The sequence below is a fragment of the Sminthopsis crassicaudata genome, chromosome 2, assembly GCF_048593235.1.
Source record: "Sminthopsis crassicaudata isolate SCR6 chromosome 2, ASM4859323v1, whole genome shotgun sequence".
Taxonomy (NCBI): domain Eukaryota; kingdom Metazoa; phylum Chordata; class Mammalia; order Dasyuromorphia; family Dasyuridae; genus Sminthopsis; species Sminthopsis crassicaudata.
In genome coordinates this window covers 502,953,560-502,978,332 of record NC_133618.1, presented here as the reverse complement: position 1 = coordinate 502,978,332, position 24,773 = coordinate 502,953,560, and the positions used below count along the sequence as shown (strand labels likewise).

At 34.6% G+C, this 24,773-nt stretch overlaps 1 protein-coding gene across 2 annotated transcripts in view; it reads left to right on the top strand.

Annotated features, from left to right (window-relative positions):
• Window positions 1-24,773, top strand: part of MED27 (mediator complex subunit 27) — a 303,253-nt gene that overhangs the window by 76,013 nt on the left and 202,467 nt on the right. For both annotated transcript variants that reach the window (XR_012486892.1, XM_074293936.1), the window contains exon 3: window positions 21,702-21,832. Coding sequence is in view for 1 of the 2 variants with exons in the window: in XM_074293936.1 (XP_074150037.1) it covers window positions 21,702-21,832 (131 nt within the window). In the remaining variant the exon portion in view is untranslated. The remainder of the gene's footprint in view (window positions 1-21,701; window positions 21,833-24,773) is intronic.

The following is a 24,773-nucleotide window of genomic DNA, read 5'->3' as shown; positions in this document are numbered from 1 at the left end:
GTTGAGGGATTGGAGAAAGCTTCCTATGGAAGGTGAGATTTTTGTTGGAACTTGCAGGAAGCCAGGAGGTCTGTAGTCAAACTGGAAGGAGGGAGAGGATTCCAGCTTTGGATAAGAATCAGAGAAAATGGTTGGAGTGACATAAAGCCAGTGTTACTGGTTTAGTATGTATTAAGGAGTAAGGTACATTTGCCTTGAGGCCAGATATAGATTATGACACTTATAAGTTGAATGAGGTCTATTGATAGCTTTTATGTCCGCTCCATTTTTCTTCCTTAAGTCTAATAAAGGAGATCACGAGTATTTTCTCTGATCAGAAATGTTTATATTTATGCACTTTAATGAGATGTTATCCCTTTGAGACAACAGAAGAAAAATTTCAAATAATTCTTGAATTGAGAAGGTGGGGAATGAGAACATTACACTAAGGCCTCTCTACATTTCTGAATTTAATAAAGATTGAAATGCTATACTTGATTTGATATCCATTCATGTAGGGGATGTGTGTGTGTGTGTGTGTGTGTGTGTGTGTGTGCGCATGCACTTCTGAGATCGGTACTGTTATATTATTAATAACGCTGATCATACCAGGGAGTCATGTCTTGCATTTAATATAGAACATAAGAGGCTTACTTAATGTGAATGAAGGCTCTCAAATTGAAACTGTAACTGTCATAAAATTTTTAAATGAAGGAAATGTGTCACATTTAAAATTTTGAAACAAAAATAGTGTATTTTAATCACCATGCTATATGAATGTCCTTGAAACTAGGAGTGAGGAATGGGGAGGAGGCTGTGGAGAGATGGGGAAAGACTGTAGCAAGTGTTAGTTGCCTTTATGCACAGTGGGTTTTAGAAATTTATATAGAATGCTAAGAATCCTAGGTAAACTAAAAAAACAAAGGGATTTTTAATTTAGGGAGAGAGTCTGTTATTAACTTATCCAATTATGCCAGTGATGGCAGGCATCTCAGAACAGTTGGAGATTTATATACACAAACGTGTGTGCTGAAATACCACATCATGATGACATTAGATGGAATGGTAACCTTTGATGATGAATTTTCTTGCCCTTTGGGGGGGAGTAGAAGAGAAGGTGGGTGGTGTTTCACCAGACTCTAAATTTGCTGAAGTTTTTTCAAATTTAAATTTTTCCTAAGTGACAGTGTAAAGGAAAGAATGTCAAATGAATGTGAATCCAAAAATTCCTTCTCTGATATTTTAATGACGCTTTTTGAACCCGTTCAATGCTCAAAGCAAGAAAAAAAAAAAGATGTTTCTTATAATTCTGATATGTTATTGAATGGAAAACCCTGGACTCAATATAATGTCACAGGAATCTTCATGATTTATATATTGTGTGTGATCCTTTCATAAACATTGTTATTTTGTGCCCTTCACACACAATGCAGGGTCAGAAAATGTCAGATGAGCTGTAGGATTGCTTTCATAGATGTTGTAAAGGATATTATTGTCCAGAAATTCTAGGAAAATATGAACATCCCAAATATGATGTATTTAGTGAAGAGCTGCCATGATGAGGACCAGTTAGCTAGAAAGAAAGTGGGAAATAATAGTCCATTGACTTTTTTACAATCAAGACTGATTATGAAGTGGAAACTTTGTTGCTTTTTATCCACCAGATGGATAAAAACTTTTGTTTGACTATTGCTTGGTATGCGAAAGTTAAGCTAAAATTTTTACAGCATATAGACCCTATTAGGAATCCAGAATAGAGCTCACTGTGCCTTATTCCTGAGAATAAGCAGGATAGCTAGAACATTGATTTTATTTTGGGTGAGAGTAGAAAGAACAGGACTTTGTAGGGACCTGCTGTTGAGTGGTGCAGTGGTTATAATGCTAGACCTGGAATTAAGAAGAAAAATTTTAAGAAGTTCAGATTTACTGTCAGACATTTTCTAGATGGGTAAGTCACCTTCTGTAATTAGTAAACTCTGTGTAGGTCACTTAACATTTCCATTTCAGTTTTCTTATCTGTAAAAAGGAGATAATAATAGCATCTACCTTCCATGGTTATTGTGAAGATCAAATGAGATAATATTTGCAAAGTATTTAGTATAATTCTAGATATATTTTAGATACTTAATGATGTTTATTCTATTCCTTTCCCTACTGAAAAAGAAGTCAGAACAAGGGAAGATAAAATTGAATGTGTTTCTTGAGATGATGATCTAGACTAAAACTGAGCCATATGTGATTATTGACTTGTATTGCATTTAGCTAATTGTATTTTTTTTTTTTTTTTTTTTTTTGGCTTAGGCAATTGGGGTCAAGTGACTTGCCTAGGGTCACACAGCTAAGAAATGTTAAGTGACTGGGGCTAGATTTGAACTCAGGTCCTCCTGACTTCAAGGCTGGTGCTCTATCCACTGTACCATCTAGCTGCCTCTAGCTAATTTTATTGGAAAAGTGCCCACTATACCAACTTGCTTCCTGCTCCAAAAGACTACTTCCATTAACACTAGGATTCTCCAGATGATACTGCATGACTATGAATCATTAAACACTGTGACTATAGAAGAATCAAAATTATAGGTGACATGAAGGACCACAGAATGGCATATGGTAGTTCTAAGTAGGTTTGTACATTTAACTAACAGTAACTTCATAAGTGAAAAGATATAAAAGACATTATGAGGACATGTAGAGTGAGGTGGGTTAGCCATTAGTAGGAATAAGAGACAACAGATGGACAACCCAAGTGGCACATTGGTACTATAAAATAATAAAAGAACAAGACAAAGTCTTCAGTGTTTTGGTGTGGATTCTCTCTGGAAATAAATGGATAAGATATATTACATTGAAAAACTGTGGAGGGTATAATCACTACTATTGTAGGAAGTATACACACTGTTGAAATCAAAGATCCATCTAAGTAAGCATTAATTAAACTACCTATATTCTCTGGGAAACTATGACTTCTTAAGTATCAAGTTCTAAGGACTATGAACAGAATTTATTAATAATGCTGAATGTGAAATGTGTAGTGTAAAAATCCTTCAGTCCTATATAGATCCATGCTTTTACCTGTACCTGTCTGTGTGGGAATTCCTTCTGATGATACAGGTTGCAGCCACTTTTTGACTTAGGAGTTGCTGTAGTCAATGAATTGACTTCACTGGTAGTGGATCCCTACCTAAGATAGCTAACTCGACACTTAATCAGGTAATCAGGAAGCCTTGAAGCTTCCCTTGGCAAAGCTTTCCAGAACCCAGGATCATTTCCACTAGTGAAGGCTGATGTAATGATAAAATGAAAAAAGTTTTCTCTTGTTCATTTTGACATGATGTAAATGAAGATGGGAAAGGAGACTCAGATTTGTCACAAAGCAGAAGCCACACAACTATTTTCAACTGGCTTGTTTTGAAACAACAGTGGTTACTTCATCTCAGCTATTTCAGAAAGAAGGAAAAAATCAAATGTGTAGGCTTGACAGGTGGTTTGCCAAATTTTCAGACCAAAGATGAATTCAAAGAGCCACCTCATTTTAAGAAAGTTACTTTCTCTGTAAACACCACCTGATAGTCTATAAAAAGGTTCCTGAAAACACTGCTTTTTACTTCATTAGGTTTCATATATCTTGCACTCTTGCTCCTGTGCTCCATGAGTCTTGTCTTTTTGTGTTCTTGGAACTTTTTGAGGTGGTTGTTGCTTCTTCCGTTTATTTTTTAAACATGAGGTGGGTCTTTGGGGGCAAAGAGAAGAGAGCTGACTTGGTCTGTACTGCTCCCTTTTCAAGCCCTGTCTTTCCTTTGGCATACAGATAGCAGCAGCACAATTTAGCACTTCGCCCACAGGATCCACCTCCTGATAGCAAAACTCACCAGTAGAAAAAGCATTCAGCACTTCATTATTTCTACAACCTGAGTGAATTTGCAAATTAATTGATGTGTGGGAGGAAAGGCATCTGCTATTGTAAAAACCTTTAACTGTTGCAGTTAAACTGGAAATAAAATTAAGTGTTACTATAGTAAACTAATAGATATACTCCCAGGTGGCAAATCCCATATTGTAGTATAACAGTGCTTACTCTTTCTGGTCCTTCTTAACTTTTAAGGCTTCATTTCTGATTGATTTACTTTCCTTTGCACATAATTCTTTGCCTCCCCCATCCTCATGTTTTATTGATTCTCTTGTTCTTTTACCCCTACAGTGATTTCTCCATTCTTTTTACCCCCTTTAATGCCACTGAACTTTCTATTGGGTCCAATCCCCCATCATCTATAAAGTGAGGTTCGCCTAAGTGACCTTTAGGAACCCTTCTAACTCTCAATGTGTTTTTTGTAACAAAGAAAAGCTGTCATTTTGTGACATTTTGAACCTTTAGTACTCTGCCTAAAAGTGATTCCTTATTTGTGGTCTGGAATTGAGATCTGCCAGTTTTGGTTTTCTGTCCTATAAGCATCAATGAAGTAGTGAGAAAGTAGTCTAGTTTTTGGAGGTGAAACCTGAGCTTAGATATTGGCCCTATTACTTGTTTACTTTCCATGTGATGGTGGACAACTCACCTCACTTCTCTGGCTTCTTTTCCTTATACTTGAAATGAATTGGTTGAATGAAATATTCAACTCTCTTCCAGGTCCAGATTTCATGGTCTAGTAGTAAAGTGTACAGGTTCTTGCACTTACTAGTAAATGTTTCTTTTTCAAAATTTCCTTTCTATTATAATTTATAGTCAGTAGCTTTACAATTCTGATTTAGCTTTATCCTGGTTTTCTTCTTTCCCTTTGAATTTTTCTAGAATGGATTTTGGCTTAGGAGACACCTTTCCCCACTTTGAAAAGTTACTAAAAATTCCTGTGGATTGATTCTGCAGCTCTCTTTGGAGAAACACTGTCCTATTGAAACCATCATTTTCTTCAAGCTGCTTGCGCTTATGAAGTTTCTATGAGCATAGGCAGAATGTTATCCTTTAATAATTTTTTGGGTCACTAGTACCCTTGCTAAAGTGTCTGTTGGTTTCTTTTATGAGCCTACTACAGCTTGGCAGGGAGGGAAAGATTATAAGACATTGCTCTTCTTTGAAGAGAAGACCTTTTCATTTTTTTTTTCTAAGCCTACAAGCTGATTTAAAACCCCATTTCTCTGTGATGCTTCCTTATTATTTTGGCTGTCTACAGTTATTTTTCCTGAGTGTAACAGTGAAGGGCAAGAATACCTGGTGGGTGATGGCAGCATTAAAAGCTGAACTTTTCATAGAAGCCAAGATGACATCATTACAATCACTATCCTTTGTTCTGTGGCCACAGAGATCTGTGTAGTAAGGAATAGATTTTATTTTTTCCTTCTCAGAGGTGAAGCATATGGCTCTTGTGCATAGTCTAGACTCTCCTTTAAATCACTTGTGAAAGCCTGACTCTTCCTTGCCCTCCTTTGGTCACTGGGATGCTGCCTTTTACACATAGACAGTTACAGCTCTTTTGCTTCTTAGAACTCAGACAGAAGCCACCAATTTGTTAATGGTGGACTAGCCTTGCATTGTCCAAGTAGGAAAATAGCTCATTTAAATTGACAGTTTCCAACTCTTGTGACCATTTTATAGAGAGGATTCAGAGGGACATATTTGAGCTTTTACCTTGGCCTGTAACTTGGAGACTACATCTATTTTGCAAGTGTAATATGGACTTTACTTGCAAACCTAGTGCAACCTTTATTAAAATATTATTTCTCTTGCCTGTTTTCCAGATTTCTATGCTTACTCACCAAATTGGCAGGTTGTTTGAACACTCATTATTCTTTTTTTGATCACATCATTGCCATTTTTCCTTTCCTCCTAACCCTGTTTTACTCAGGCCATTCTTATTAAATATCATCATTTGCCCATTGGAAAGTTATTTATAAACTTAATTAACCCCCTGTCAGTGCTTGAGTTAATTTTGTCCCTTTATACTCAGAGTTCCTGGTTGCAGTTCTGTATGTTCTGTCCCATGTCTGTTAGCTACTTTGTAAATAGTTTTGAAATGCCAGTTGGTGATATATGGGCCTCTTTAACATTTCTTTGATTTATGTGCAGTGCAGTGGAAAAAGGCAGAGGAAGCAAATTATATGGCGAAAAATCTTGCCAATCTTGACTTTTTTTTATTCTTAGTTGTAAAAAGTACACTTATCAATCAAAACTGATGGATTTTGAGTTTTCAAAGTAAAAATTGAAAATTTAACTGTTTGAAGACTTAATAATGCATTTGTTGTCTTTGCTTAATTAAGAGTAAATTGACACTCTTGAAGACTATCAAATCAAAAACAAAAACAAAAACAAAAACTAGTTTTCATTACTTGCTACTTTCTCTTCCCAACAGGAATCCCACAGTGGGAAAACTGATGGGAGAGGAAGATGGAAGTTTTATATGCTTAAGGAACCTTTTGTTTATGATTTGTAAGGCATTTATTCTTTTTGGAAGTCCTATGGAATAGAAAATGTGCTATTTAATTGTGACTTTTCTTAAAATGTCTTAATAGCCCTTGATGAATCCAAACTTCCTATTATTCTTATTCTTGAAATGCTTAATTAATTGTTTGTTGGGTGCCTCACATAGCCTTTTTTGCTAAGGTATTGTGGGGATATAAAATATGAACAAAAAACAATTGCTGCTCTTTAGGAGTTTATAATCTGATTAGGGAAATATTTAAAAAAAAAAAAAAAGATACAGGAGGTATAGGCTTTCCAAACTATTCCCTATCATTTAGTAGTAAGTGCTTTCTAAATAGATGATTTTGTGGTGTCTCAGTGGACTTCCCCAAAAGATCCAAAACATAATACTTAATGTAGATGAACTAAATTTGAGTTGGACTTTGATTTCACTGCAGAAATTGGAGTATAGCTGCTGATTAGGTTCCTGGGTACTGCAAAGCTTCTAGTTTTTGGCCTACTGCCGATCCCATTGGCAAAGCTCTGATGTCAGTCTACGTAGAAAGCAGCTTGCAGTTGGTGGAGGCTTTTGGCCTTTCTCTGTTTACCACATAGGTCTTACCTCATATGGGTAGTGATGCACATAGGAATTTTTCCTACTTATTAGATCTGTACCATGTGAGGACAGTGTCAGAAGCTAATCTTTAATTCAGCTTTGTAGTAGACCTAGGACCCTAATTGAGGGTCAGGAAAACATTATTTTTCTGTTCATTTTCAGAGCTAAGAGATCTTTTTTTTTTCCCCCCACACGTGCTCATTATAGAGATCTAGATTCTTGGGATTTTCCACAAAAAAAGTCTCATTACTTCTATGCAAGAATAGCAAATAAATTCTTAAACCTTTCTTATCCAAACTTAGGCTACAAAGTTGTAATAAGCAGATTAACATTCATTAAAAGCTATGGCTTAATGGTTTCTTAATATATCGGGTTGTTTTGTCTTTATGACATGGTTAGCAACCAAAATCAAAAGGCCTTAAAAAATCCCAATGTTTCCATTAAAATATGGTGAGTACCACATTGAATATATTATTTTCAGCAGGAGTAATCAAAGAAGCTTTCAAAGAAGAGGTTGGGTTTTGACTGGGCTTTGAAGGATAAGTTGAATTTCATTTCCTTTGTCATTGCTTATCTAGTTAGGTTCCATATAGTAATTTTTGTCAGTTAGTGCTGCTTCTCTCATATCTTTTTTGTAAGCTTATATTTTAGAAATGTGCTAAAGTTTAAAAGCATGTATTTCTTGACCTTTGGTAGAGTTGATTTAAATAAATAATCTTCTAATACTCTACACAATGTTGGGATAGATAGATGTTTGCTTGATAAATGTTTCTTGACTAGGTCTTCAGTATATAGTGAATTTCTATTAAAATCAATAAACATTTATTGAATGCCTACAATATGAAAGATAGAATGTCAAAACTAGAAGACATTCTTAGGAGTGACAAGATTAAACCCAGTTCTTGGAATCTTAGGGTTGTGTGTGAATGAAAAATACCATCTCAATAAAGAATTCAAAGATGCTTTCCTGTTCCAGTCTTCCCAACTTCCATTTTAGCAGGAACTCTTAGAATAAATACAGTTCTATCTGAATTTAGTGAGGATGTTTAGCACAGATCCTAGACATTCAGCAAATCTCACAAGCATCAAATTGAATTCACTTTCTCCTTTCTATTTGGTTCTTTTATTATTTAAAGTGCTACTCCCTACCTTGTTTCCTTTAACTAAAAAGAATTGGGCATGACTTTGTTAAGAATATTTTTTTCCTCTCAGTTTTTCAGAGTGGACCAGTGGAGGTATATTTTTCCCTTATTTATTTTTTACACCAAATCTATAAAATCAGTTCACTATTTGACAAAGTGAAAGAAGTTAAAAGAGAAATGTCTTCCATTGAAGATACCTAGAGCAACTCTGTGGTAGCCTCACTGAATTCTGGGCAGTCATTCTGCATAGAAGGTTTATCCTGACCTTGTTTTGTACTGCTTGGATAATCTGAGAATGTTATTCTAGTGTACACTTCCCTGATTTGCTACCTTTATTTTTACCATTTTCATTTTCTGATTTCTTAGTTTGTGTTTTTTCCCTTTAGTTTGAACTAATGATAGTATGGTTATCTATTTTCTATTTTCTTCTTTAGTTAATGACTCTTTTTCCTTGAATTTTCTTTCTTTCTCTTTTTCTTCCAATTCATACTAAGTGATAAACAACAAGAAGGCTTATTATTTGTTCATTATTTGCAATCAAGGTTTCCAACAACAGAATGGGAAACATAAAGAATACTTTTAGATGTTGCTATCTGCTACTGATGAATTATCAATGTGCTCTAAATTTCTAAATCTATACTATGCTATAAGAAATGATGAGCAAATTGATTTTAGGAAAACATGGAAAGATTTGAATGAAATAATAAAGAGTGAAATAAAATGACCAAGAAAACATTGTGTATGGTAACATCAATATTATCTGTAAAATAACTTTGAACACCTAAATTCTTCTGAGTATTAGAAATATTTTGATTAACTAAAAGAGACTTGTGAAAGAAGATGCTATCTACTCCAGAGAATGCACTGATAAATAGAATTATTCCTAGTGTGGTCTTACATGTCTATAACAATATGTATTTCTGTGTCAAATGGCCTTTTCTAGTATGTGTTGGGGAGAGAGAGAAGGATAAGGATATAATTTAGAACTTAAAATGTAATAAAAAAAAGTGAGTAAAAATTTTTTTAATTGCCAAATTTAACGGTCTTTTCTCAGTCCTCATTTTTTGCTTTTTTTTGGAACTCCCTAAGTTTTTAAAATAACACTACTTTGTCTCAATTCTTTTCCTACTTATCTTGACTGCTTTTCAGTTTACTTTTCTGGATCTTCAGTAAGGTAACATCCACTAACCACTAATCATACATATCTCCCCTTCTTCCCCCTTGTTTAGCTAGTTTGTACCTTCATTGTAGTTCATTAGCCACTACTAATAAGTGATATTATTCTTTCATTTCCTAAGTGTGATAGGATCATATGTTATCATACTTTTGTACTGTTCCCTTCTCATGATAAGGTTTCCTTGTAATGTTCCTGAGACTTGACTGTCTCAGATCATTTCCTTGTCTCAAGTATAAAGCAACAAGGAGGAGCTGGAAGAAGTCTTGGGACACTTGACTGGTAGATCTTAGGTGGGAGCTTCATTTTATCAAGTCAAGAGGATCCTCAAGTGCTTATCCTCATTGAATATCCTTTTCTTGCTTATATAAATCCCATATGTAAGCAGTTAAATGGCTTATGAAGGTCTCATTTTGTTCCATTATTAAGCCTAACTAACAAAGGGCTGGCTGGAGTTATGACTAGTTCAGAATAAGAAATATATTTCAGTTTCACAAAAATTGCTTTTATAGTCAGTACTTACATGGACTTTACAAATTATCTTGTTCAAGTCTCGTATTTTTATAGAATTTTAATCAAGGCTCTGAGCATGATTTAAACAAACCAAGATTTTACTTTAATGATTGAAGTATAACTTGAATAGTTCATAAATGCATTGATTATTCTTTCCTGCTGCTTCTGCACTTAGTTTGAACATTCCATGTTCAGTTGTGTCCAACTCTTAGTGACCTCTTTTACAGTTTTCTTGGCAGATACTAGAATGGTTTGCCATTTCCTTCTTCAGTGGATTAGATGACTTGCCCAGAGTCACATAGCTGGTCTGAGACCTTGAACTCAGTTCTTATTGACTCCAGACCTAGTTCTCTTATCAACTGAACCACCTAGCTGCCTCCGGTTTAAACATAGCCACTGAATTATTGGTAAATTTTGTGTTATGTACATCTGTATGCATGAATGTTTGTGAATTGCTAAAAATAAAATTAGAATCACTGGCCTGAGATGGTTTGAGTCTATTTGGGGTTTGGAATATTAAAAAAAAAAAAATACTAGAGTAGTTAGAACAGTGGTGCATTCAGCTATGTATCTTATCTCTGGACATAATGTCAGAGGGGAACAATGCTTTCTACTATGTCAAAATGATGGGGGGAGCCATGAAACTGTCCTAACTTTGGGAATGATGGTTGAGAGGCATTCTTCTCTTTCAAGAGAGGCTCTCCTGGGAGCGGCCTGCCTCAGGGAATCAAGATAAAGTGGTTTCAGACTGTTATCTTGGTGGGACTAGTTGAATTCAGGATCACTCCCTACTTAGCTCAAATTTAAATGGTCTCATTTAGTTGGAGATCTAGATTTCTATAGACCCCTATTGAGCTGAAGATTGGCTCAGGACCATTCCATTCTACTGGAAATCTAGGCCTGGGGGCTGTAATTTCATTCAATTGAAACTTCAGTCTCAAATCCCTTAAAGAGAAACTTTGGGGCCTATTTCTTTGCAGAGAGCTTAAAAAGTAGGGCCATGCCAGGCCAAGGGACCTCTCCTTGGCATAGCTGCCTACAAGGACCTCCTGCTGTCTTAGAAGACATTCTCTTTTCAGCGTTAACCCCTCTTTATCTCTCTTACCTACTTCTCTGTCAGGACCTGGCAGAGGCCCAAAGCAGGACCATGCCTTGTCAAAGAACTCCTCTTTCTTCTTGGCATAGCTGCTTGCCAGGACCCTGCTCACTGAGAAGAGACCCCTTCTTCTCAGTGTTAACTCACCCCTATTTGTCTCTTTGACAGGATTTTTTTTTTTTTTAAATTTTTTATTTTATTTTATAATTATAACATTTTTTGACAGTACATATGCATGGGTAATTTTTTACAACATTATCCCTTGCACTTACTTCTATTCAGATTTTTTCCCTTCCTCCCCCAACCCCCTCCCCCAGATGGCAAGCAGTCTTATATATGTTAAATATATTACAGTATAATTTAGATACATATATGTGTGTAGAACCGAATTTCTTGTTGCACAGGAAGAATTGGATTCAGAAGGTAAAAATAACAGTTTACATTCATTTCCCAGTGTTCCTTTTCTGGATGTAGCTGGTTCTGTCCATCATTAATCAATTGGAATTGGATTAGTTCTTCTCTATGTTGAAGAAATCCACTTCCATCAGCATACATCCTCGTACAGTATCATTGTTGAAGTGTATAATGATCTTCTGGTTCTGCTCGTTTCACTCAGCATCAGTTGATGTAAGTCTCTCCAAGCCTCTCTGTATTTCTCCTGTTGGTCATTTCTTATAGAACAATAATATTCCATAACATTCATATACCATAGTTTGCCCAACCATTCTCCAATTGATGGACATCCATTCATCTTCCAGCTTCTAGCCACTATGAAAAGGGCTGCCACAAACATTTTGGCACATACAGGTCCCTTTCCCTTCTTTAGTATTTCCTTGGGGTATAAGCCCAGTAGTAGTATGGCTGGGTCAAAGGGTATGCACATTTTGATAACTTTTTGGGCATAATTCCAGATTGCTCTCCAGAATGGTTGGATTCTTTCACAACTCCACCAACAATGCATCAGTGTCCCAGTTTTCCCACAGCCCCTCCAACATTCATCGTTATTTGTTCCTGTCATCTTAGCCAATCTGACAGGTGTGAAATGATACCTCAGCGTTGTCTTAATTTGCATTTCTCTGATCAATAGTGATTTGGAACACTCTTTCATATGAGTGGAAATAGTTTTAATTTCATCATCTGAAAATTGTCTGTTCATATCCTTTGACCATTTATCAATTGGAGAATGGCTTGATTTCTTATAAATTAAAGTCAATTCTCTGTATATTTTGGAGATGAGGCCTTTATCAGAACCTTTAACTGTAAAAATTTTTTCCCAATTTGTTACTTCCCTTCTAATCTTGTTTGCATTAGTTTTGTTTGTGCAGAAACTTTTTAATTTGGTGTAATCAAAATGTTCTATTTTGTGATCAATAATGGTCTCTAGTTCTCCCTTGGACACAAACTCCTTCCTCCTCCACAAGTCTGAGAGGTAAACCATCCCATGTTCCTCCAATTTATTTATGATTTCGTTCTTTATGCCTAAATCTTGGACCCATTTTGATCTAATCTTAGTATGTGGTGTTAAATGTGGGTCCATGCCTAGTTTCTGCCATACTAATTTCCAGTTTTCCCAGCAGTTTTTGTCAAATAATGAATTCTTATCCCAAAATTTGGGATCTTTGGGTTTGTCAAAGATTAGATTGCTATTTTTATTCACTATCTTGTCCTGTGAACCTAACCTATGCCACTGATCAACTAGTCTATTTCTTAGCCAATACCAAATGGTTTTGGTGACTGTTGCTTTATAATATAGCTTTAAATCAGGTACACTTAGACCACCTTCCTCTGACTTTTTTTTCATTAGTTCCCTTGCAATTCTCGACCTTTTATTCTTCCATATGAATTTTGTTGTTATTTTTTCTAGGTCATTAAAATAGTTTCTTGGGAGTCTGATTGGTATAGCACTAAATAAATAGATTAGTTTGGGGAGTATTGTCATCTTTATTATATTCGCTCGGCCTATCCAAGAACATTGAATGTCTTTCCAATTATTTAAATCTGACTTTATTTTTGTGGCAAGTGTTTTGTAATTTTGCTCATATAATTCCTGACTCTCCTTTGGTAGATATATTCCCAAATATTTGATACTATCGACTGTTATTTTGAATGGAATTTCTCTTTGTATCTCTTGCTGTTGGATTGTGTTGGTAATGTATAAAAATCCTGAGGATTTATGTGGATTTATTTTGTATCCTGCGACTTTGCTAAAATTCTGAATTATTTCTAATAGCTTTTTAGCAGAGTCTTTGGGGTTCTCTAAGTATACCATCATGTCATCTGCGAAAAGTGACAATTTGATTTCTTCATTTCCTACTCTAATTCCTTGGATCTCTTTCTCGGCTCTTATTGCCAAGGCTAGAGTTTCTAGTACTATATTGAATAGTAATGGTGATAGTGGGCAACCTTGTTTCACTCCTGATCTTACAGGGAAAGGTTCTAGTTTATCACCATTACATATGATGTTTACTGAGACAGGATTTTTTTTTTATACCCCTTGTTTATCTTTCTTCTAGGACTCCTCTGCTAGACCTTTACTTCTCTAGCAGGACCTTGCCACTGAGGAAATTAGCCTCCTAACAAAGGCTGACTTCTCAGTGCCAGTAAACCTCTTTTTGTCAGTCTAACTTTTCAAGTTCGTAAATTCTTTTGCAAAGGACCTGCGCTGACCAGAAGGGATTCCCACAACTCTCTGCCCTGTGCCAAACCTCATCAAATCTTTAAAGTGTAGAATTATCCTTGTTTGTCTTTGCCTCTTAACCTGCAATGGAGCTATCCCTAGGACCTGTTATTTTTTCAGCTAATTCTACTTATTAAGTGGACTAAGTGATTTTCTAGGTGAAGCCTTTTGTGGTGGCCCTTGGAATTGTTTTTCTAGATATTGTGAATGAATGGAGAAGATTGAGAATATGGTACAAGCAAATAGGTGGTTAACCAGAAGCAAAGTAAAATATTATGAACCTTCTGGTGTCTGCATTCTTTTTCTCAGCTACACTGATTTATTAAAGAACTATTCAGATATCTGAGTGACAACCCTTTCAGCTGATTGACATTCTTGAGATATGTAACATACAACCAGATGCAGTGTAAACAGGAACAGTTGTAGGGAAAAGATTATTAATAAAGGTGTGAGCCTGTGAAGTTCAAATCAAAGAATTGTAACCAATCCTAAATAGTCTAGTGATTTGAAGAAATAACAGTGGTTATCCCCATGGGCATGTATTTTAGTTTCTTTTTTTGGATAATGTTTTGTATTTGAAAATGTGAAGATTAATATTTAAAAACAAACAGCAGTTAGCAAGTAAATGGTGCTACAAATGGACAGGAAACATAGCCCTGATCTCAGCATCCTTTAATACTAATTGAAAGGCCCCAAACCTAGCTTCAGAATAGAAAACAAATAAGCAAATAAATTGGAGGCCTTCTTCGTATAGCTTATTGATGCTGCTTTGACCAAACTTTAAAATGCAGTTACTTTTAAAGGATCAAACCTAGGTTGGGGGAGGTAGGAAGAAGCAGCTTCCAAACGGATCTCATTATCTGAGATATAAAGTAAAAACCCAAAGAAAACAATTAGAGCTGGCATTTCTCTTTCTTTCCTGGGCACAGCTGAATTGAGGCATGCACACTTAGTTTTTCAAAAGAAGAACTAGGGTTTTATCATATTAAATGAGTCCTCCTCATTAACTGAACCAAAAACATATTTTAATAATGAGAGGCAGTGGTCTCTGTCTTTTAAAGTGGCAGAAATATAGCCCTGATTATGCTTAAATCTTTGTCCTGGTTAGTGGTTTAATAGTTCAGGGACATATTAACATTTATAGAGAAATTTCGCCTCTTTCCCCTTTTCAAGCAATGTATGATTTAAGTCAATCTAAGGTTATATGGTCTTCAAAATGTGATCATGAGGATGGGCTTGTAATTTTGAAACATTTTTAATGTCCAGATTGTTGGCTTTTACTGTTTTTATGGATGATCTGTAGGCTAAAGTAATTCTTATATAGGTAGTATGCTTACTTGATACACTAAAAATCATGTTGAGAATCTTCAAGGAAAAGTGAATTAATTATAACATGGACTCTTCTTGAACCCAGGATTTTAAAAAAATGTGCTAATTGACATTATTACAGAACAATATAAAAGCCACAGAAAAGATTAAATTTGATATTCCCCAGAATGGGCTTTAGATTTTGTGACATTGTTTAAGGCTACATTTCTTCCACTTCTTCCTTTTGAAAAATTTTTTTTGAGTATTTTTAAGTGCATTAAAAAATGCAATTAAATTCTTCTCCAAACTCACTAACTTTGTTATATCTGGAACCAATTGGAGAAAAAAACAATTGAAATTTCATTGTTTAGGACAGAGCAGAGAGGAGGCTAGCATAAGAAAAAGTTTAGGAGTTCATCTGAATAAGAATATTAATATCATTGCTTATTTAGTATCCTTTATTCTCTTGTCTAAGAACATCACATAATCCAAGAACATATCTTTTAATGGAGACCACAACTTAACTAAATGCTTGTTCTGCCTAAGTGTTTTTAGAACGTAGTTCTCTTGATGTAGATTCTCTCTGCATCTTTTGCTGATTATAATAAGTATTTTCTATAATGCTTTAAGGTTTTCAAAGCTCTCTTTTTTCTCCCTCAACAATTCTCTGGAGTAGGAAGTACAAGTTTTACTTTATCCATTTTACCAATGAGGAATCTGAGGCTTTGAGCAAATAGCTGGCCAAGGATCACATAGTTCATAAGTATCTGAGATGTAATTCAGTTCTTTCTCTTGAATCCAAACAAGTCCAGTGTACTGTCTACTGGGCCAGATTACTTATGAAACTCTTCAAGGCTCAGCTATCTAAAATCATGTGAAAAGTGGAATAGAGTAATTTAAAAGGTTCTGCCTGGCCCACTTGTTCTCAAACAGAAATGGGACCCTTACACATCCATTAGAGTTCCTTCAGCTGTATATTGACTTTGAAAACACCATATCAACTTTACCTATGTTCTATTTCATTTTCTTTTTTTTTTTTTTTGTTAAATATTTCCTAATTACATTTTAATGTTTCCCTAGGCACTGGGTACGGTATCAGCTGCAATGCTGACAGTCTATTTGACACTTCCTAGGTGTCTTATGTTGTGGTTCATTCTTTCATTTACTCATTTAATAACCATTTAGTATATACATGTGAAATACAAGGCACTTTATTAAACAGTGAAGATGCAAAGTTTTAATTAAGATATGATCTTTATTCTCTAAGTACTTATAATCTAGCAAGGAGGGATAATGGCACATGTCCATATGCAGAATATGCAGTATTATATGTATCAAGTGAAATAGCAGGCTTAAGATCAAATAAATGTCAGCCATTTTTAAGATGATCTGAAGGGACATGTTATCCTTTTAGGTGTTTGTACAGGCATCCAGAATCATGAGAAAGTGAGGTTTATTGTCTGTTGTTTACCAATTCTGAGCATCAGCAATGCAGTGGTTAAGGGCTCTTTGTGAGCAATACTGTAGGACAGGATCACACAGATTATGAATGCAGTGAAATTCTAATACCTTAGAATATCCCTCAGGATCTACTAATGTTCAGAAGTCATTATTAACTTGAGTCTATTAACAATTCTATTATATTAAAATTATTATTTTTATATATTTGTTTCTCCTCAGAATAAACTGTTTGAGAAGTAGGGGTTGTTTTATCTTTGATATTTCTATTTTTAGTGATTACCATGCTGATTAGTATATAGTTAAGTATTTAATAACTTATTTTTAATTAATTGACTCTGTCCATGGGATTTTAGTTACTAGAATTGCATCTTGCTTAATGGTCATTGTGACATTTGTCATGAGCTAGAAGGGACTTCAAGAACTCTTATAATTTTACAGATTTGGAAAGAGGCATAGAGAGGTTAAATGCCGTGTCTAATTATCTACAAATATTAGATATCAGAAAGGATTTTAATCCAGATTCACTGATTAGAGCCACTGCTTTTTCTGCTTTACTGATGCATTACCTATATACCTGAACACTTAATGTCTTAAATAACATTTTAAAATTTAATAGTTTTTTTATTTGTTTTTTTTTTTTTTTTTACTTATTTCATGTAGAGTTAATTTTCTATATTGACTTTTATAAGATTTTGAGTTTCTAATTTTTCTTCTTCATTCTGTCCCTTCTCTTCTCAAGGCAGCAAGCAATTAAATTAGTTTATTTACTTTGGTAAATCTTTTAAGGAATGTAAAGAAATTTATGGTGAAAAAATTTTTTTTAATGTAGTTGGTTTGTTTTGTAATACTGACTTTTCCTTTATTGTTTTTGTTGCTATTGTGTTTGAAGTAGAATAACCATTCTGGAAGGGCCTATCATGGGGATTCCATTGTCCTTAATCATGTACCTTAATTTTAAAATATTAATTATAATTGAACATTCCCTATTAAATGTTAGATTCAGTCAGTATGCTTTTTGTTCTGTTTTCTTTTTTTTTTCTATTCATTAAGAATTTAACAGAAACATTTGAACAATTTTAATGATCTTAGAAGTATTCTTAGGAATGTAGCATCTACAGCACATTGCTAAGAACAGCAGGGAAAGTCACTGTCCGTATAATTTTTTAATATGAGTTAGGAATGAGTTAATTTGAGTTAGGATTTATGAATTTTATTCTTAATTCTATAATTTTCATTTATGTAATTGTTTTTAATTCATGCATTAATCCATAAGTATAATTGGAAGTACTAGCTACCTTAATTTCAACTTGATTATTCTGAAAAATGCTGAGCTACAGTTTACTGTTGCTGTCTTTGGGAAAATGATTTAAGTAACTAATTTGTTTAAGAAAAATTAAAGTATTTTAATAATTCAGATCTCTAATTTTGACTGATCTTGTCTCTAATTCCAAATTCTTGACCTTTTTTATGAGTGAACACACATCAAGAAAGGAAACTGACTGAAATATATTTTAGTTAGGAGCCTGGTATTGTGATCCTAGATCATTAATAGTAGAATTAGCAAATATAAAGATTACAATTAAGAAATTCCCCTAAAATACAGGTTAAAAAAAACAACTAAAGCATAACTTTTGAGAATCAGCTATCAAATAAAATGAATGAGTGAATGAATGAATGAAATAACCAACTGTGGTGGACAAAAGAAAGTTATATTGTTTATTCTTTCTTCTTGTTAAAAAAAAAATTGATGTCTTTTTTGTACCATTCACTCTGTTTTGTCCTCTGCTTTTAAGCCTATCTTGTAACAAAGAAAAACTGTTTAAAAAATTTGAGCAAAAATACAGCCATTTTGGACAGCTTATTGCAACATTCAGTTGCCATTGTCTTTTACTTTTCTATCCAGATTCTTCCCTTCCCTATTCTCCCCCTGCCCTTTTATTTTCATTCCTATTGAATCTTGCTGTTAAGAGGAGATATGATGCTAAATAGAAAAATCACATCAGAAATTTCGGATGTTGCTTTATGAAATAGAATTGTTTCCATGCCATAGATATTTGGAGAGAAGCATATTTACTGAAATTAATTTTTATAGAAAATATTACAGAACTGGTAAATGAAAACTCAATAGCTGTAATTTGTGGAATGTTATGATTTTAATGTTAATTTGTGAATTGTTTAAACTTCCTTTCTGATATTCATAGCTATCACATAAGTGAACATTTTCCAAGATTTTTTTTTCAGATCAAAACTGTGTTTCATGAAGTAGTGTAAATTGTTTTTAAATAATATATAAATCAGGTTAGACAGAAGCTGCCTATCAGTTTTATTAACTTTGACCTTTTTTTCTATTATAAAGATGGTTTGATAAATATTTAATGGACCCTTATAGATCTTGACAGTCGAGTGTGTTCCTGGAAGCTGGAGTTAGGTATATATGATTAACAAACATCACTTAATCACTGTGAGTCAGCTTTCAAGGATGCATTTTGTTTTCGGGAATGGGAGTCTTTCTGTTTACACATGTTCAAGCAGTGTAGCATATATTGACTGGGTTCAAGATGGCACAAGATTTCATGGGAAAACATTTACCATCAGATGGTGATTAACACACAGTTCTGCTGGTTTTTTGTTTGTTTTGGGCAAGTGATGTGAGTTATGCCAGGTGGGCAGAACAGCCACCATGCCACTTTGATGCACAGCCAGCAGAACTCTTCTAGAGTAAAGTCAGCAGTGATGGAATGGCTGAGCTTGCATGGACCCTAATAAAGATGCAAAGAAGAAAAGGAAAAAAGAGAATGCTTCTAGAGCTAGGAGGGGGCTCTTGCCAAGCTGTCTTTACCTTTAATTCCATAAAACCCTGTGCATATTGCACTTATTGCAAATTCTGGTGGGGAAGATCGAAACACAAGTCGCTGACATTTTGAAACATTGTCTTTCAAACTTGTACTGTCCCTTGTTTCCATTGATTTCCCATTTTAAAAATCTGTACAAGAAAAACAAATTTGAGCAAAATTCATTGGTCTACAATGAATTGCTAGAGCCAAATGATGCCCCCCTTTTCCCTTTCTGAGAATTCTGTTTTTATTAAGAAAACCATATATCTTTGTCTTGTGTTGCATATGGCTCATGCAGCAAATCGACCAAGTAAATCAGGAGCCTGTTAAAAAGCAATATGGATGCTCCAAACACTGACATTTGAGTCCTATTGGGTCACTGCATATCTTCATTTTTATGGCCACTTTCAAGGTGCAGAACATTTCAGTTGGTTTTGTTTTTCTCGTTCTCTGACTGTGCTTGGCTCAGTGGCTTTAGCTCAGGCCATTTATTTTTCAGTACATTATTAGCCTTTGCATCCAGGACCCAGCCCTTTGTATATGGTGGGCACTAGTTTCATTAGCAAGAGCTATAGTATAACTGATTTTCCAGAGGAAATCTATGCCTAGCAAGATCATTTTGAAAAGAAATTGATTCAGAGCTGCCAAATAAATTACTATTTGTATATTTGGTTGACTCTATGTGCTTTAAAGAATGTGTTATAATTTTAGAAGGGTGGAAGAAACAGACTGTATGTTGTAAGTGGTACTAATCCAAATTCTTAACTTGTCATTTTCACATTTGAATGTTTTATTTACATCTCTGTAAAATTGGAATACCTTTCAAATAACATTTTATTGTAGAGACACATGCTGACATCTCTTACTGAGAGCTAAAATACAGAAATGTTGGATTTGAAATGGAAAGATGAAGTAAAGTAACAGACAGACATTACTACTTCACAAATTAAATTTAGGAGAAAAAAATAAATATATCTGCTGATAAATGAGAATAATAGAGTTGCATTTTTTTTTTTTTTTGAGGCTGGGGTTAAGTGACTTGCCCAGGGTCACACAGCTAGGAAGTGTTAAGTGTCTGAGATCTGATTTGAACTCGAGTCCTCCTGAATTCAAGGTTGGTGCTCTATCCACTGCGCCCCCTAGTTACCCCCAGAGTTGTATTCTTAATCTCAATATATTTCAGAAGCAAATAGCATCAAGTCCATTTTCCACATTGAAAAACTGAGGCATAGAGAAGTAAATTGACTTAAGTTGTTAAGTCAAGGTTTGATGTTTGGGTGAATGAGGAATATTAGTGCTCATACTGGTAAGATTTAACTTATACTGCCTTCTCTCCCTCCCCCTTCCCCCAAGGCAATTGGAATTAAGTGACTTGCCCAGGATCACACCGCTAGGCAATATTACTTGTGTGAGTTTGATTTGAATTCAGGTTCTCCTAACTTCAGGGCTGATACTCTATCCACTGCACCATCTAGCTGCCCCACTTATACTGCTTTAAAAAAATAAATAAATAAATTTACCACTAATTATACCAAACTCTAATTTCTTTAGGAATAATTTCTTTTAACTTTGTTCATAATTCAGTTTTTTCTTTTAATTTTATTTAATGTGGGCAGTAAGATAATACAGTGGATAGTGAATCAGGTCCACAGTCAGGAAGACTCATCTTCCTCAGTTCAAATCTGGCCTCAGATACTTACTAGCTGTGTATCAATTTTGCACAAGTCACTTAATCCTTTTTGCCTCAATTTCCTCTTATGTAAAATGAGCTGGAAAAGGAAATAGTAAACCACTTCAGTATTTTTGCTAAGAAAAGTCCAAATGAAGTCATGAAAAGTCAGATACAACTGAAAAACAACAAAAACTTAATGAAGATATTTTGGTATGGTTAAAAGATCACTTACTGTCAAAATTCCAATTCTTAACTTAAGATGTGTAGCTTTGGGTAGTTCCATCTAGTTTCTCTGAATCAAGGTCTACTAGTCTACATCACTTATTAACCTCACAGAGCTATTATGAGGCTCCATCGAGCTAATGTATAAAAAGTTTATAAGTCTTGCAATGCTATATAAATGTAAACTATTGTTATTAATTTAGCAAATATCAGTGTACTCATGTTCATTTCTATAAGCTTGAAATCATGACCCTGTCATTAGTATTGCTTTTGTACCTGATGGCTTTTTTAGATTCCAGAAACTCTTACTGAGTTGAGTCAGTTGGTTATGCTATTCATAATTGATGGCATGGAGTTATTTATTTTTTCTTATTTAGGGGAAGCTAAGTAGTATCTTCACAAACTGGAAATATATACAGAAAAATATACTATTTATTATCCAGAGAATATAAAAGTTAAAATAACCTTATTAGTACCTTCCTCTTTGGGACATTGGTTTTGTTTGGAATTATATGAATAAATTAATGGGCTTAGACATATCAGACATTGGATTTGCAGGATGACTAACATGATGGAATATACTAAGGGTGAGGTTTTTTGTTTTTTGTTTTTTGTATAGTTGCAGTACCATGCAGGTCTTGCTTCTGGTCTTCTGAATCAACAGTCTCTGAAACGTTCTGCCAACCAGATGGGAGTATCTGCAAAACGGAGACCTAAAGCTCAACCTACAACTCTTGTCTTACCACCACAGTGAGTATTGAGAGTTTTATGTGAATTTCACACTGTGACTTTGTTAAGTAGCTACTAAGTATTGTCATTTTATTTTTGAGAATCTTTCCTTCAAGAATGGGTCTATTATGACAAATTTAAAATATTATGAGAAGAGTAGTAACATGGTTTGTATGACTCATTAGTTTTGTTAACTTTTTTGTTTAGGGTTTCAAAATGCTTTATAGACTTTCTTTGCTTCCTTCTCCCATTCTCTAAGCAGGCAAAAGAGAAGTGCTTTTGTTCCTTTTTTATCAATGAGGCAGCTGAGAAACAGGAAGATTGATGTTTCCTTGGATAGCATTGTGAATTTGGCTCTATGAAACATGATCTGGTGTGAGCTTTGTACCAACTCAGTGTTAGACTGGAGAAATTAAAGGATAGTTGTTTAATGAAGAGAGCACTGAACATGTAGATAGTAGACTTTAGTTCCAATTCTAGCTGTGATTTTGGGCAAATAACACTTGTAAAGCACTTAGTATAATCCCTTGCACATAGTAGACAGTTAATAAATGTTTGTTCCCTTGTACATGCATCTTATCTCTCCACTCCCTCACATTTAAACTTTTTAAGGCTTCATTGCCTAATCTTTAAAATAATGGGCTTTGAACCAAGAGAATTTGTTATTTGCAGCCCTGATTAAACCCATGTTTTCTAACTTCTATTCCAAAAAAAGTAGTTTGCTTACAAGATATATGTTTGCACATTGTCATGATGATTGCAGGCAAGTGGCCTTGTCTTTTTTTTTTTTTTGGTCCTATAGGTCATTACTCGATTAGTAGTCATATATTGGAATTTTCACTCAGCTTTAAGCCTCGACCTATCATCAGACCTTATTCATACTATCAGATCTAGCCATTAGGTTGCAAATATTTTTTTTTTTCCCTTCTCACATAGCTTGTATTAATGAAATAGTAGCAATTTTTTGTGAATATCTTGCATTGATAACCACCTTGCTTATTTAGTTAATTGCCCAGAGAGTGAAAAATTGTATTGTTGATTCTGTTAATTGAGTGATTTTTGTAAATCAAATTTCCTCTCTCTCAAAATTCTAATGGGCCTTATTTATTTTAATTTTGTGTGCATGGCAATTCTACTGAGGCAAGATATTTGGCTAGAAATTGTGGGCTTTTTTGTTATATTCCTAAAAGACCAAAGCCAAAAAGTATTTTTTGCTAAATCTCTTTTGACAAAAGTCAGTTCTTAGTCCATCTGTTCACCATTTGTTAATTTGCATTGGCTTGAAACCTGTTTACAGGTGACATGCAATTATGAGGACACCTAGAAACTATTTAAGGACCAAGGAAATCAGCAGTTTGTGTTTTCATGCCAAAAAAAAAGAGATATACTCATGACTGTCATTATACATTTATAACAAATCACTCAAAATACTTAGTTTCAAAGAGGAAGGTGATTACTGTGGCCTCGGAAATAAAACAATGAAATGATTTCCTATAGTGAATAGCTTGGTAGCCCTTGTGACTATTGACTGCTGCTTTTTCACAGCATTGAATTCTTTGATCTGTCCATATGGTGAAACTCTTTTAATACCACTGTCTTGGAGACAGGAGCCACATTCAATCTTAAAGGCTAACCATATTATATCAGCTTTTTATTGCATGTTAGCTGTTGGGTTTTGAGGAAATGTAATTCAAATCATTTTATTATGGAATTCTATAATAGCAGACTGCTGTTATTATAATTTTAAATATAAGCAAGACCTACCATTGAACATGCTTAAGTCTTTTCAGGATCCTTATCACATCTATGACCTTTAAACATCACATTGGGGAGCCTCCCTACTCCCTCCCCCATTGTAACTTTACACATCTGTTAGTACAACAGCATATGGATTTCTGCATTTTATTTTGTCAATAGTTGGACAGTTGCAAAGGCTACTATAGCAAAACCACAGACTGTACTTAGCTGCAATGTGACCACAGGCATGGTAAAGCAAGGATACAGGGGATTTGAAGGAATCTGTGCTTGAAAAATGTAGTTGGCTTTAACAGTACAGTTGTCTTTGAAGATTTGAATTCCTTCCTGCTTGTCCCATAGGATTAGTGATTCATGGGATTAATGATTCATATCCTTCTCTCCCTTCACAAAAGCTTGAAAGAATACCAAGATTCTGTTTGAAATAAAAGAGATCTTGCTATTTGTTACCATTTTGAGGGCACAGGAGATGCCATCTCACTTCCTCAGCTTCCATATGCTCATATTCATATGAGTCCTTTATATAAGGGATTGTGCTTGTTTTCTTTTTGCTATAGAAAACTGCCTGACTTCATACCATAGTAGTGTTATAGACAATTTGGATAAATATCTATTATCTTATATAATTGGTCTGTACTATCAGTTTTAAAGACTGAGTATATTTCATAGTAGATTTAGCCACTTTGTGAATTTTCTCAGTTACTGGAGTGAATTTTTAAAATACCTAGACTCTTAGCATTGTAAAAGACTTCAGTAATTGTCTAGTCAACCTTCCAATCAATGGAATCTTCTTTGCAGCCTTCCTGATAGATGATTATACAACCTCTACTCTAATTCTGGTGTTTGGAAGTTCATTATTTTACAAGACAGCCCATTCCTGTGCTGGCCCTTAGAGAGCAGATATGTAGTCTGCTCCCTAGTCCAAGTTCTAAGCCTTTAAAATCTCCTAAGATGGGGAAGTTGGGCTCTACTCACAGAGACTTCAGGAACCAAGGATCACTTCTATTCCATACTGAGGTTACAGAGTTCTGTGGAGGATAGATAATTTGAATACAAAATCACACACAAATGCATTAGAAAGCATAATCAGAAATCAAAATCACAATCAGAAAACAAAGTTCTATGTGAGATCTGAGAGGAATAGGGGGAGACTTCATGGATTGGGCTTACCTCATCTTGGGCAACTGGTAACTTATCTTATGTTTTC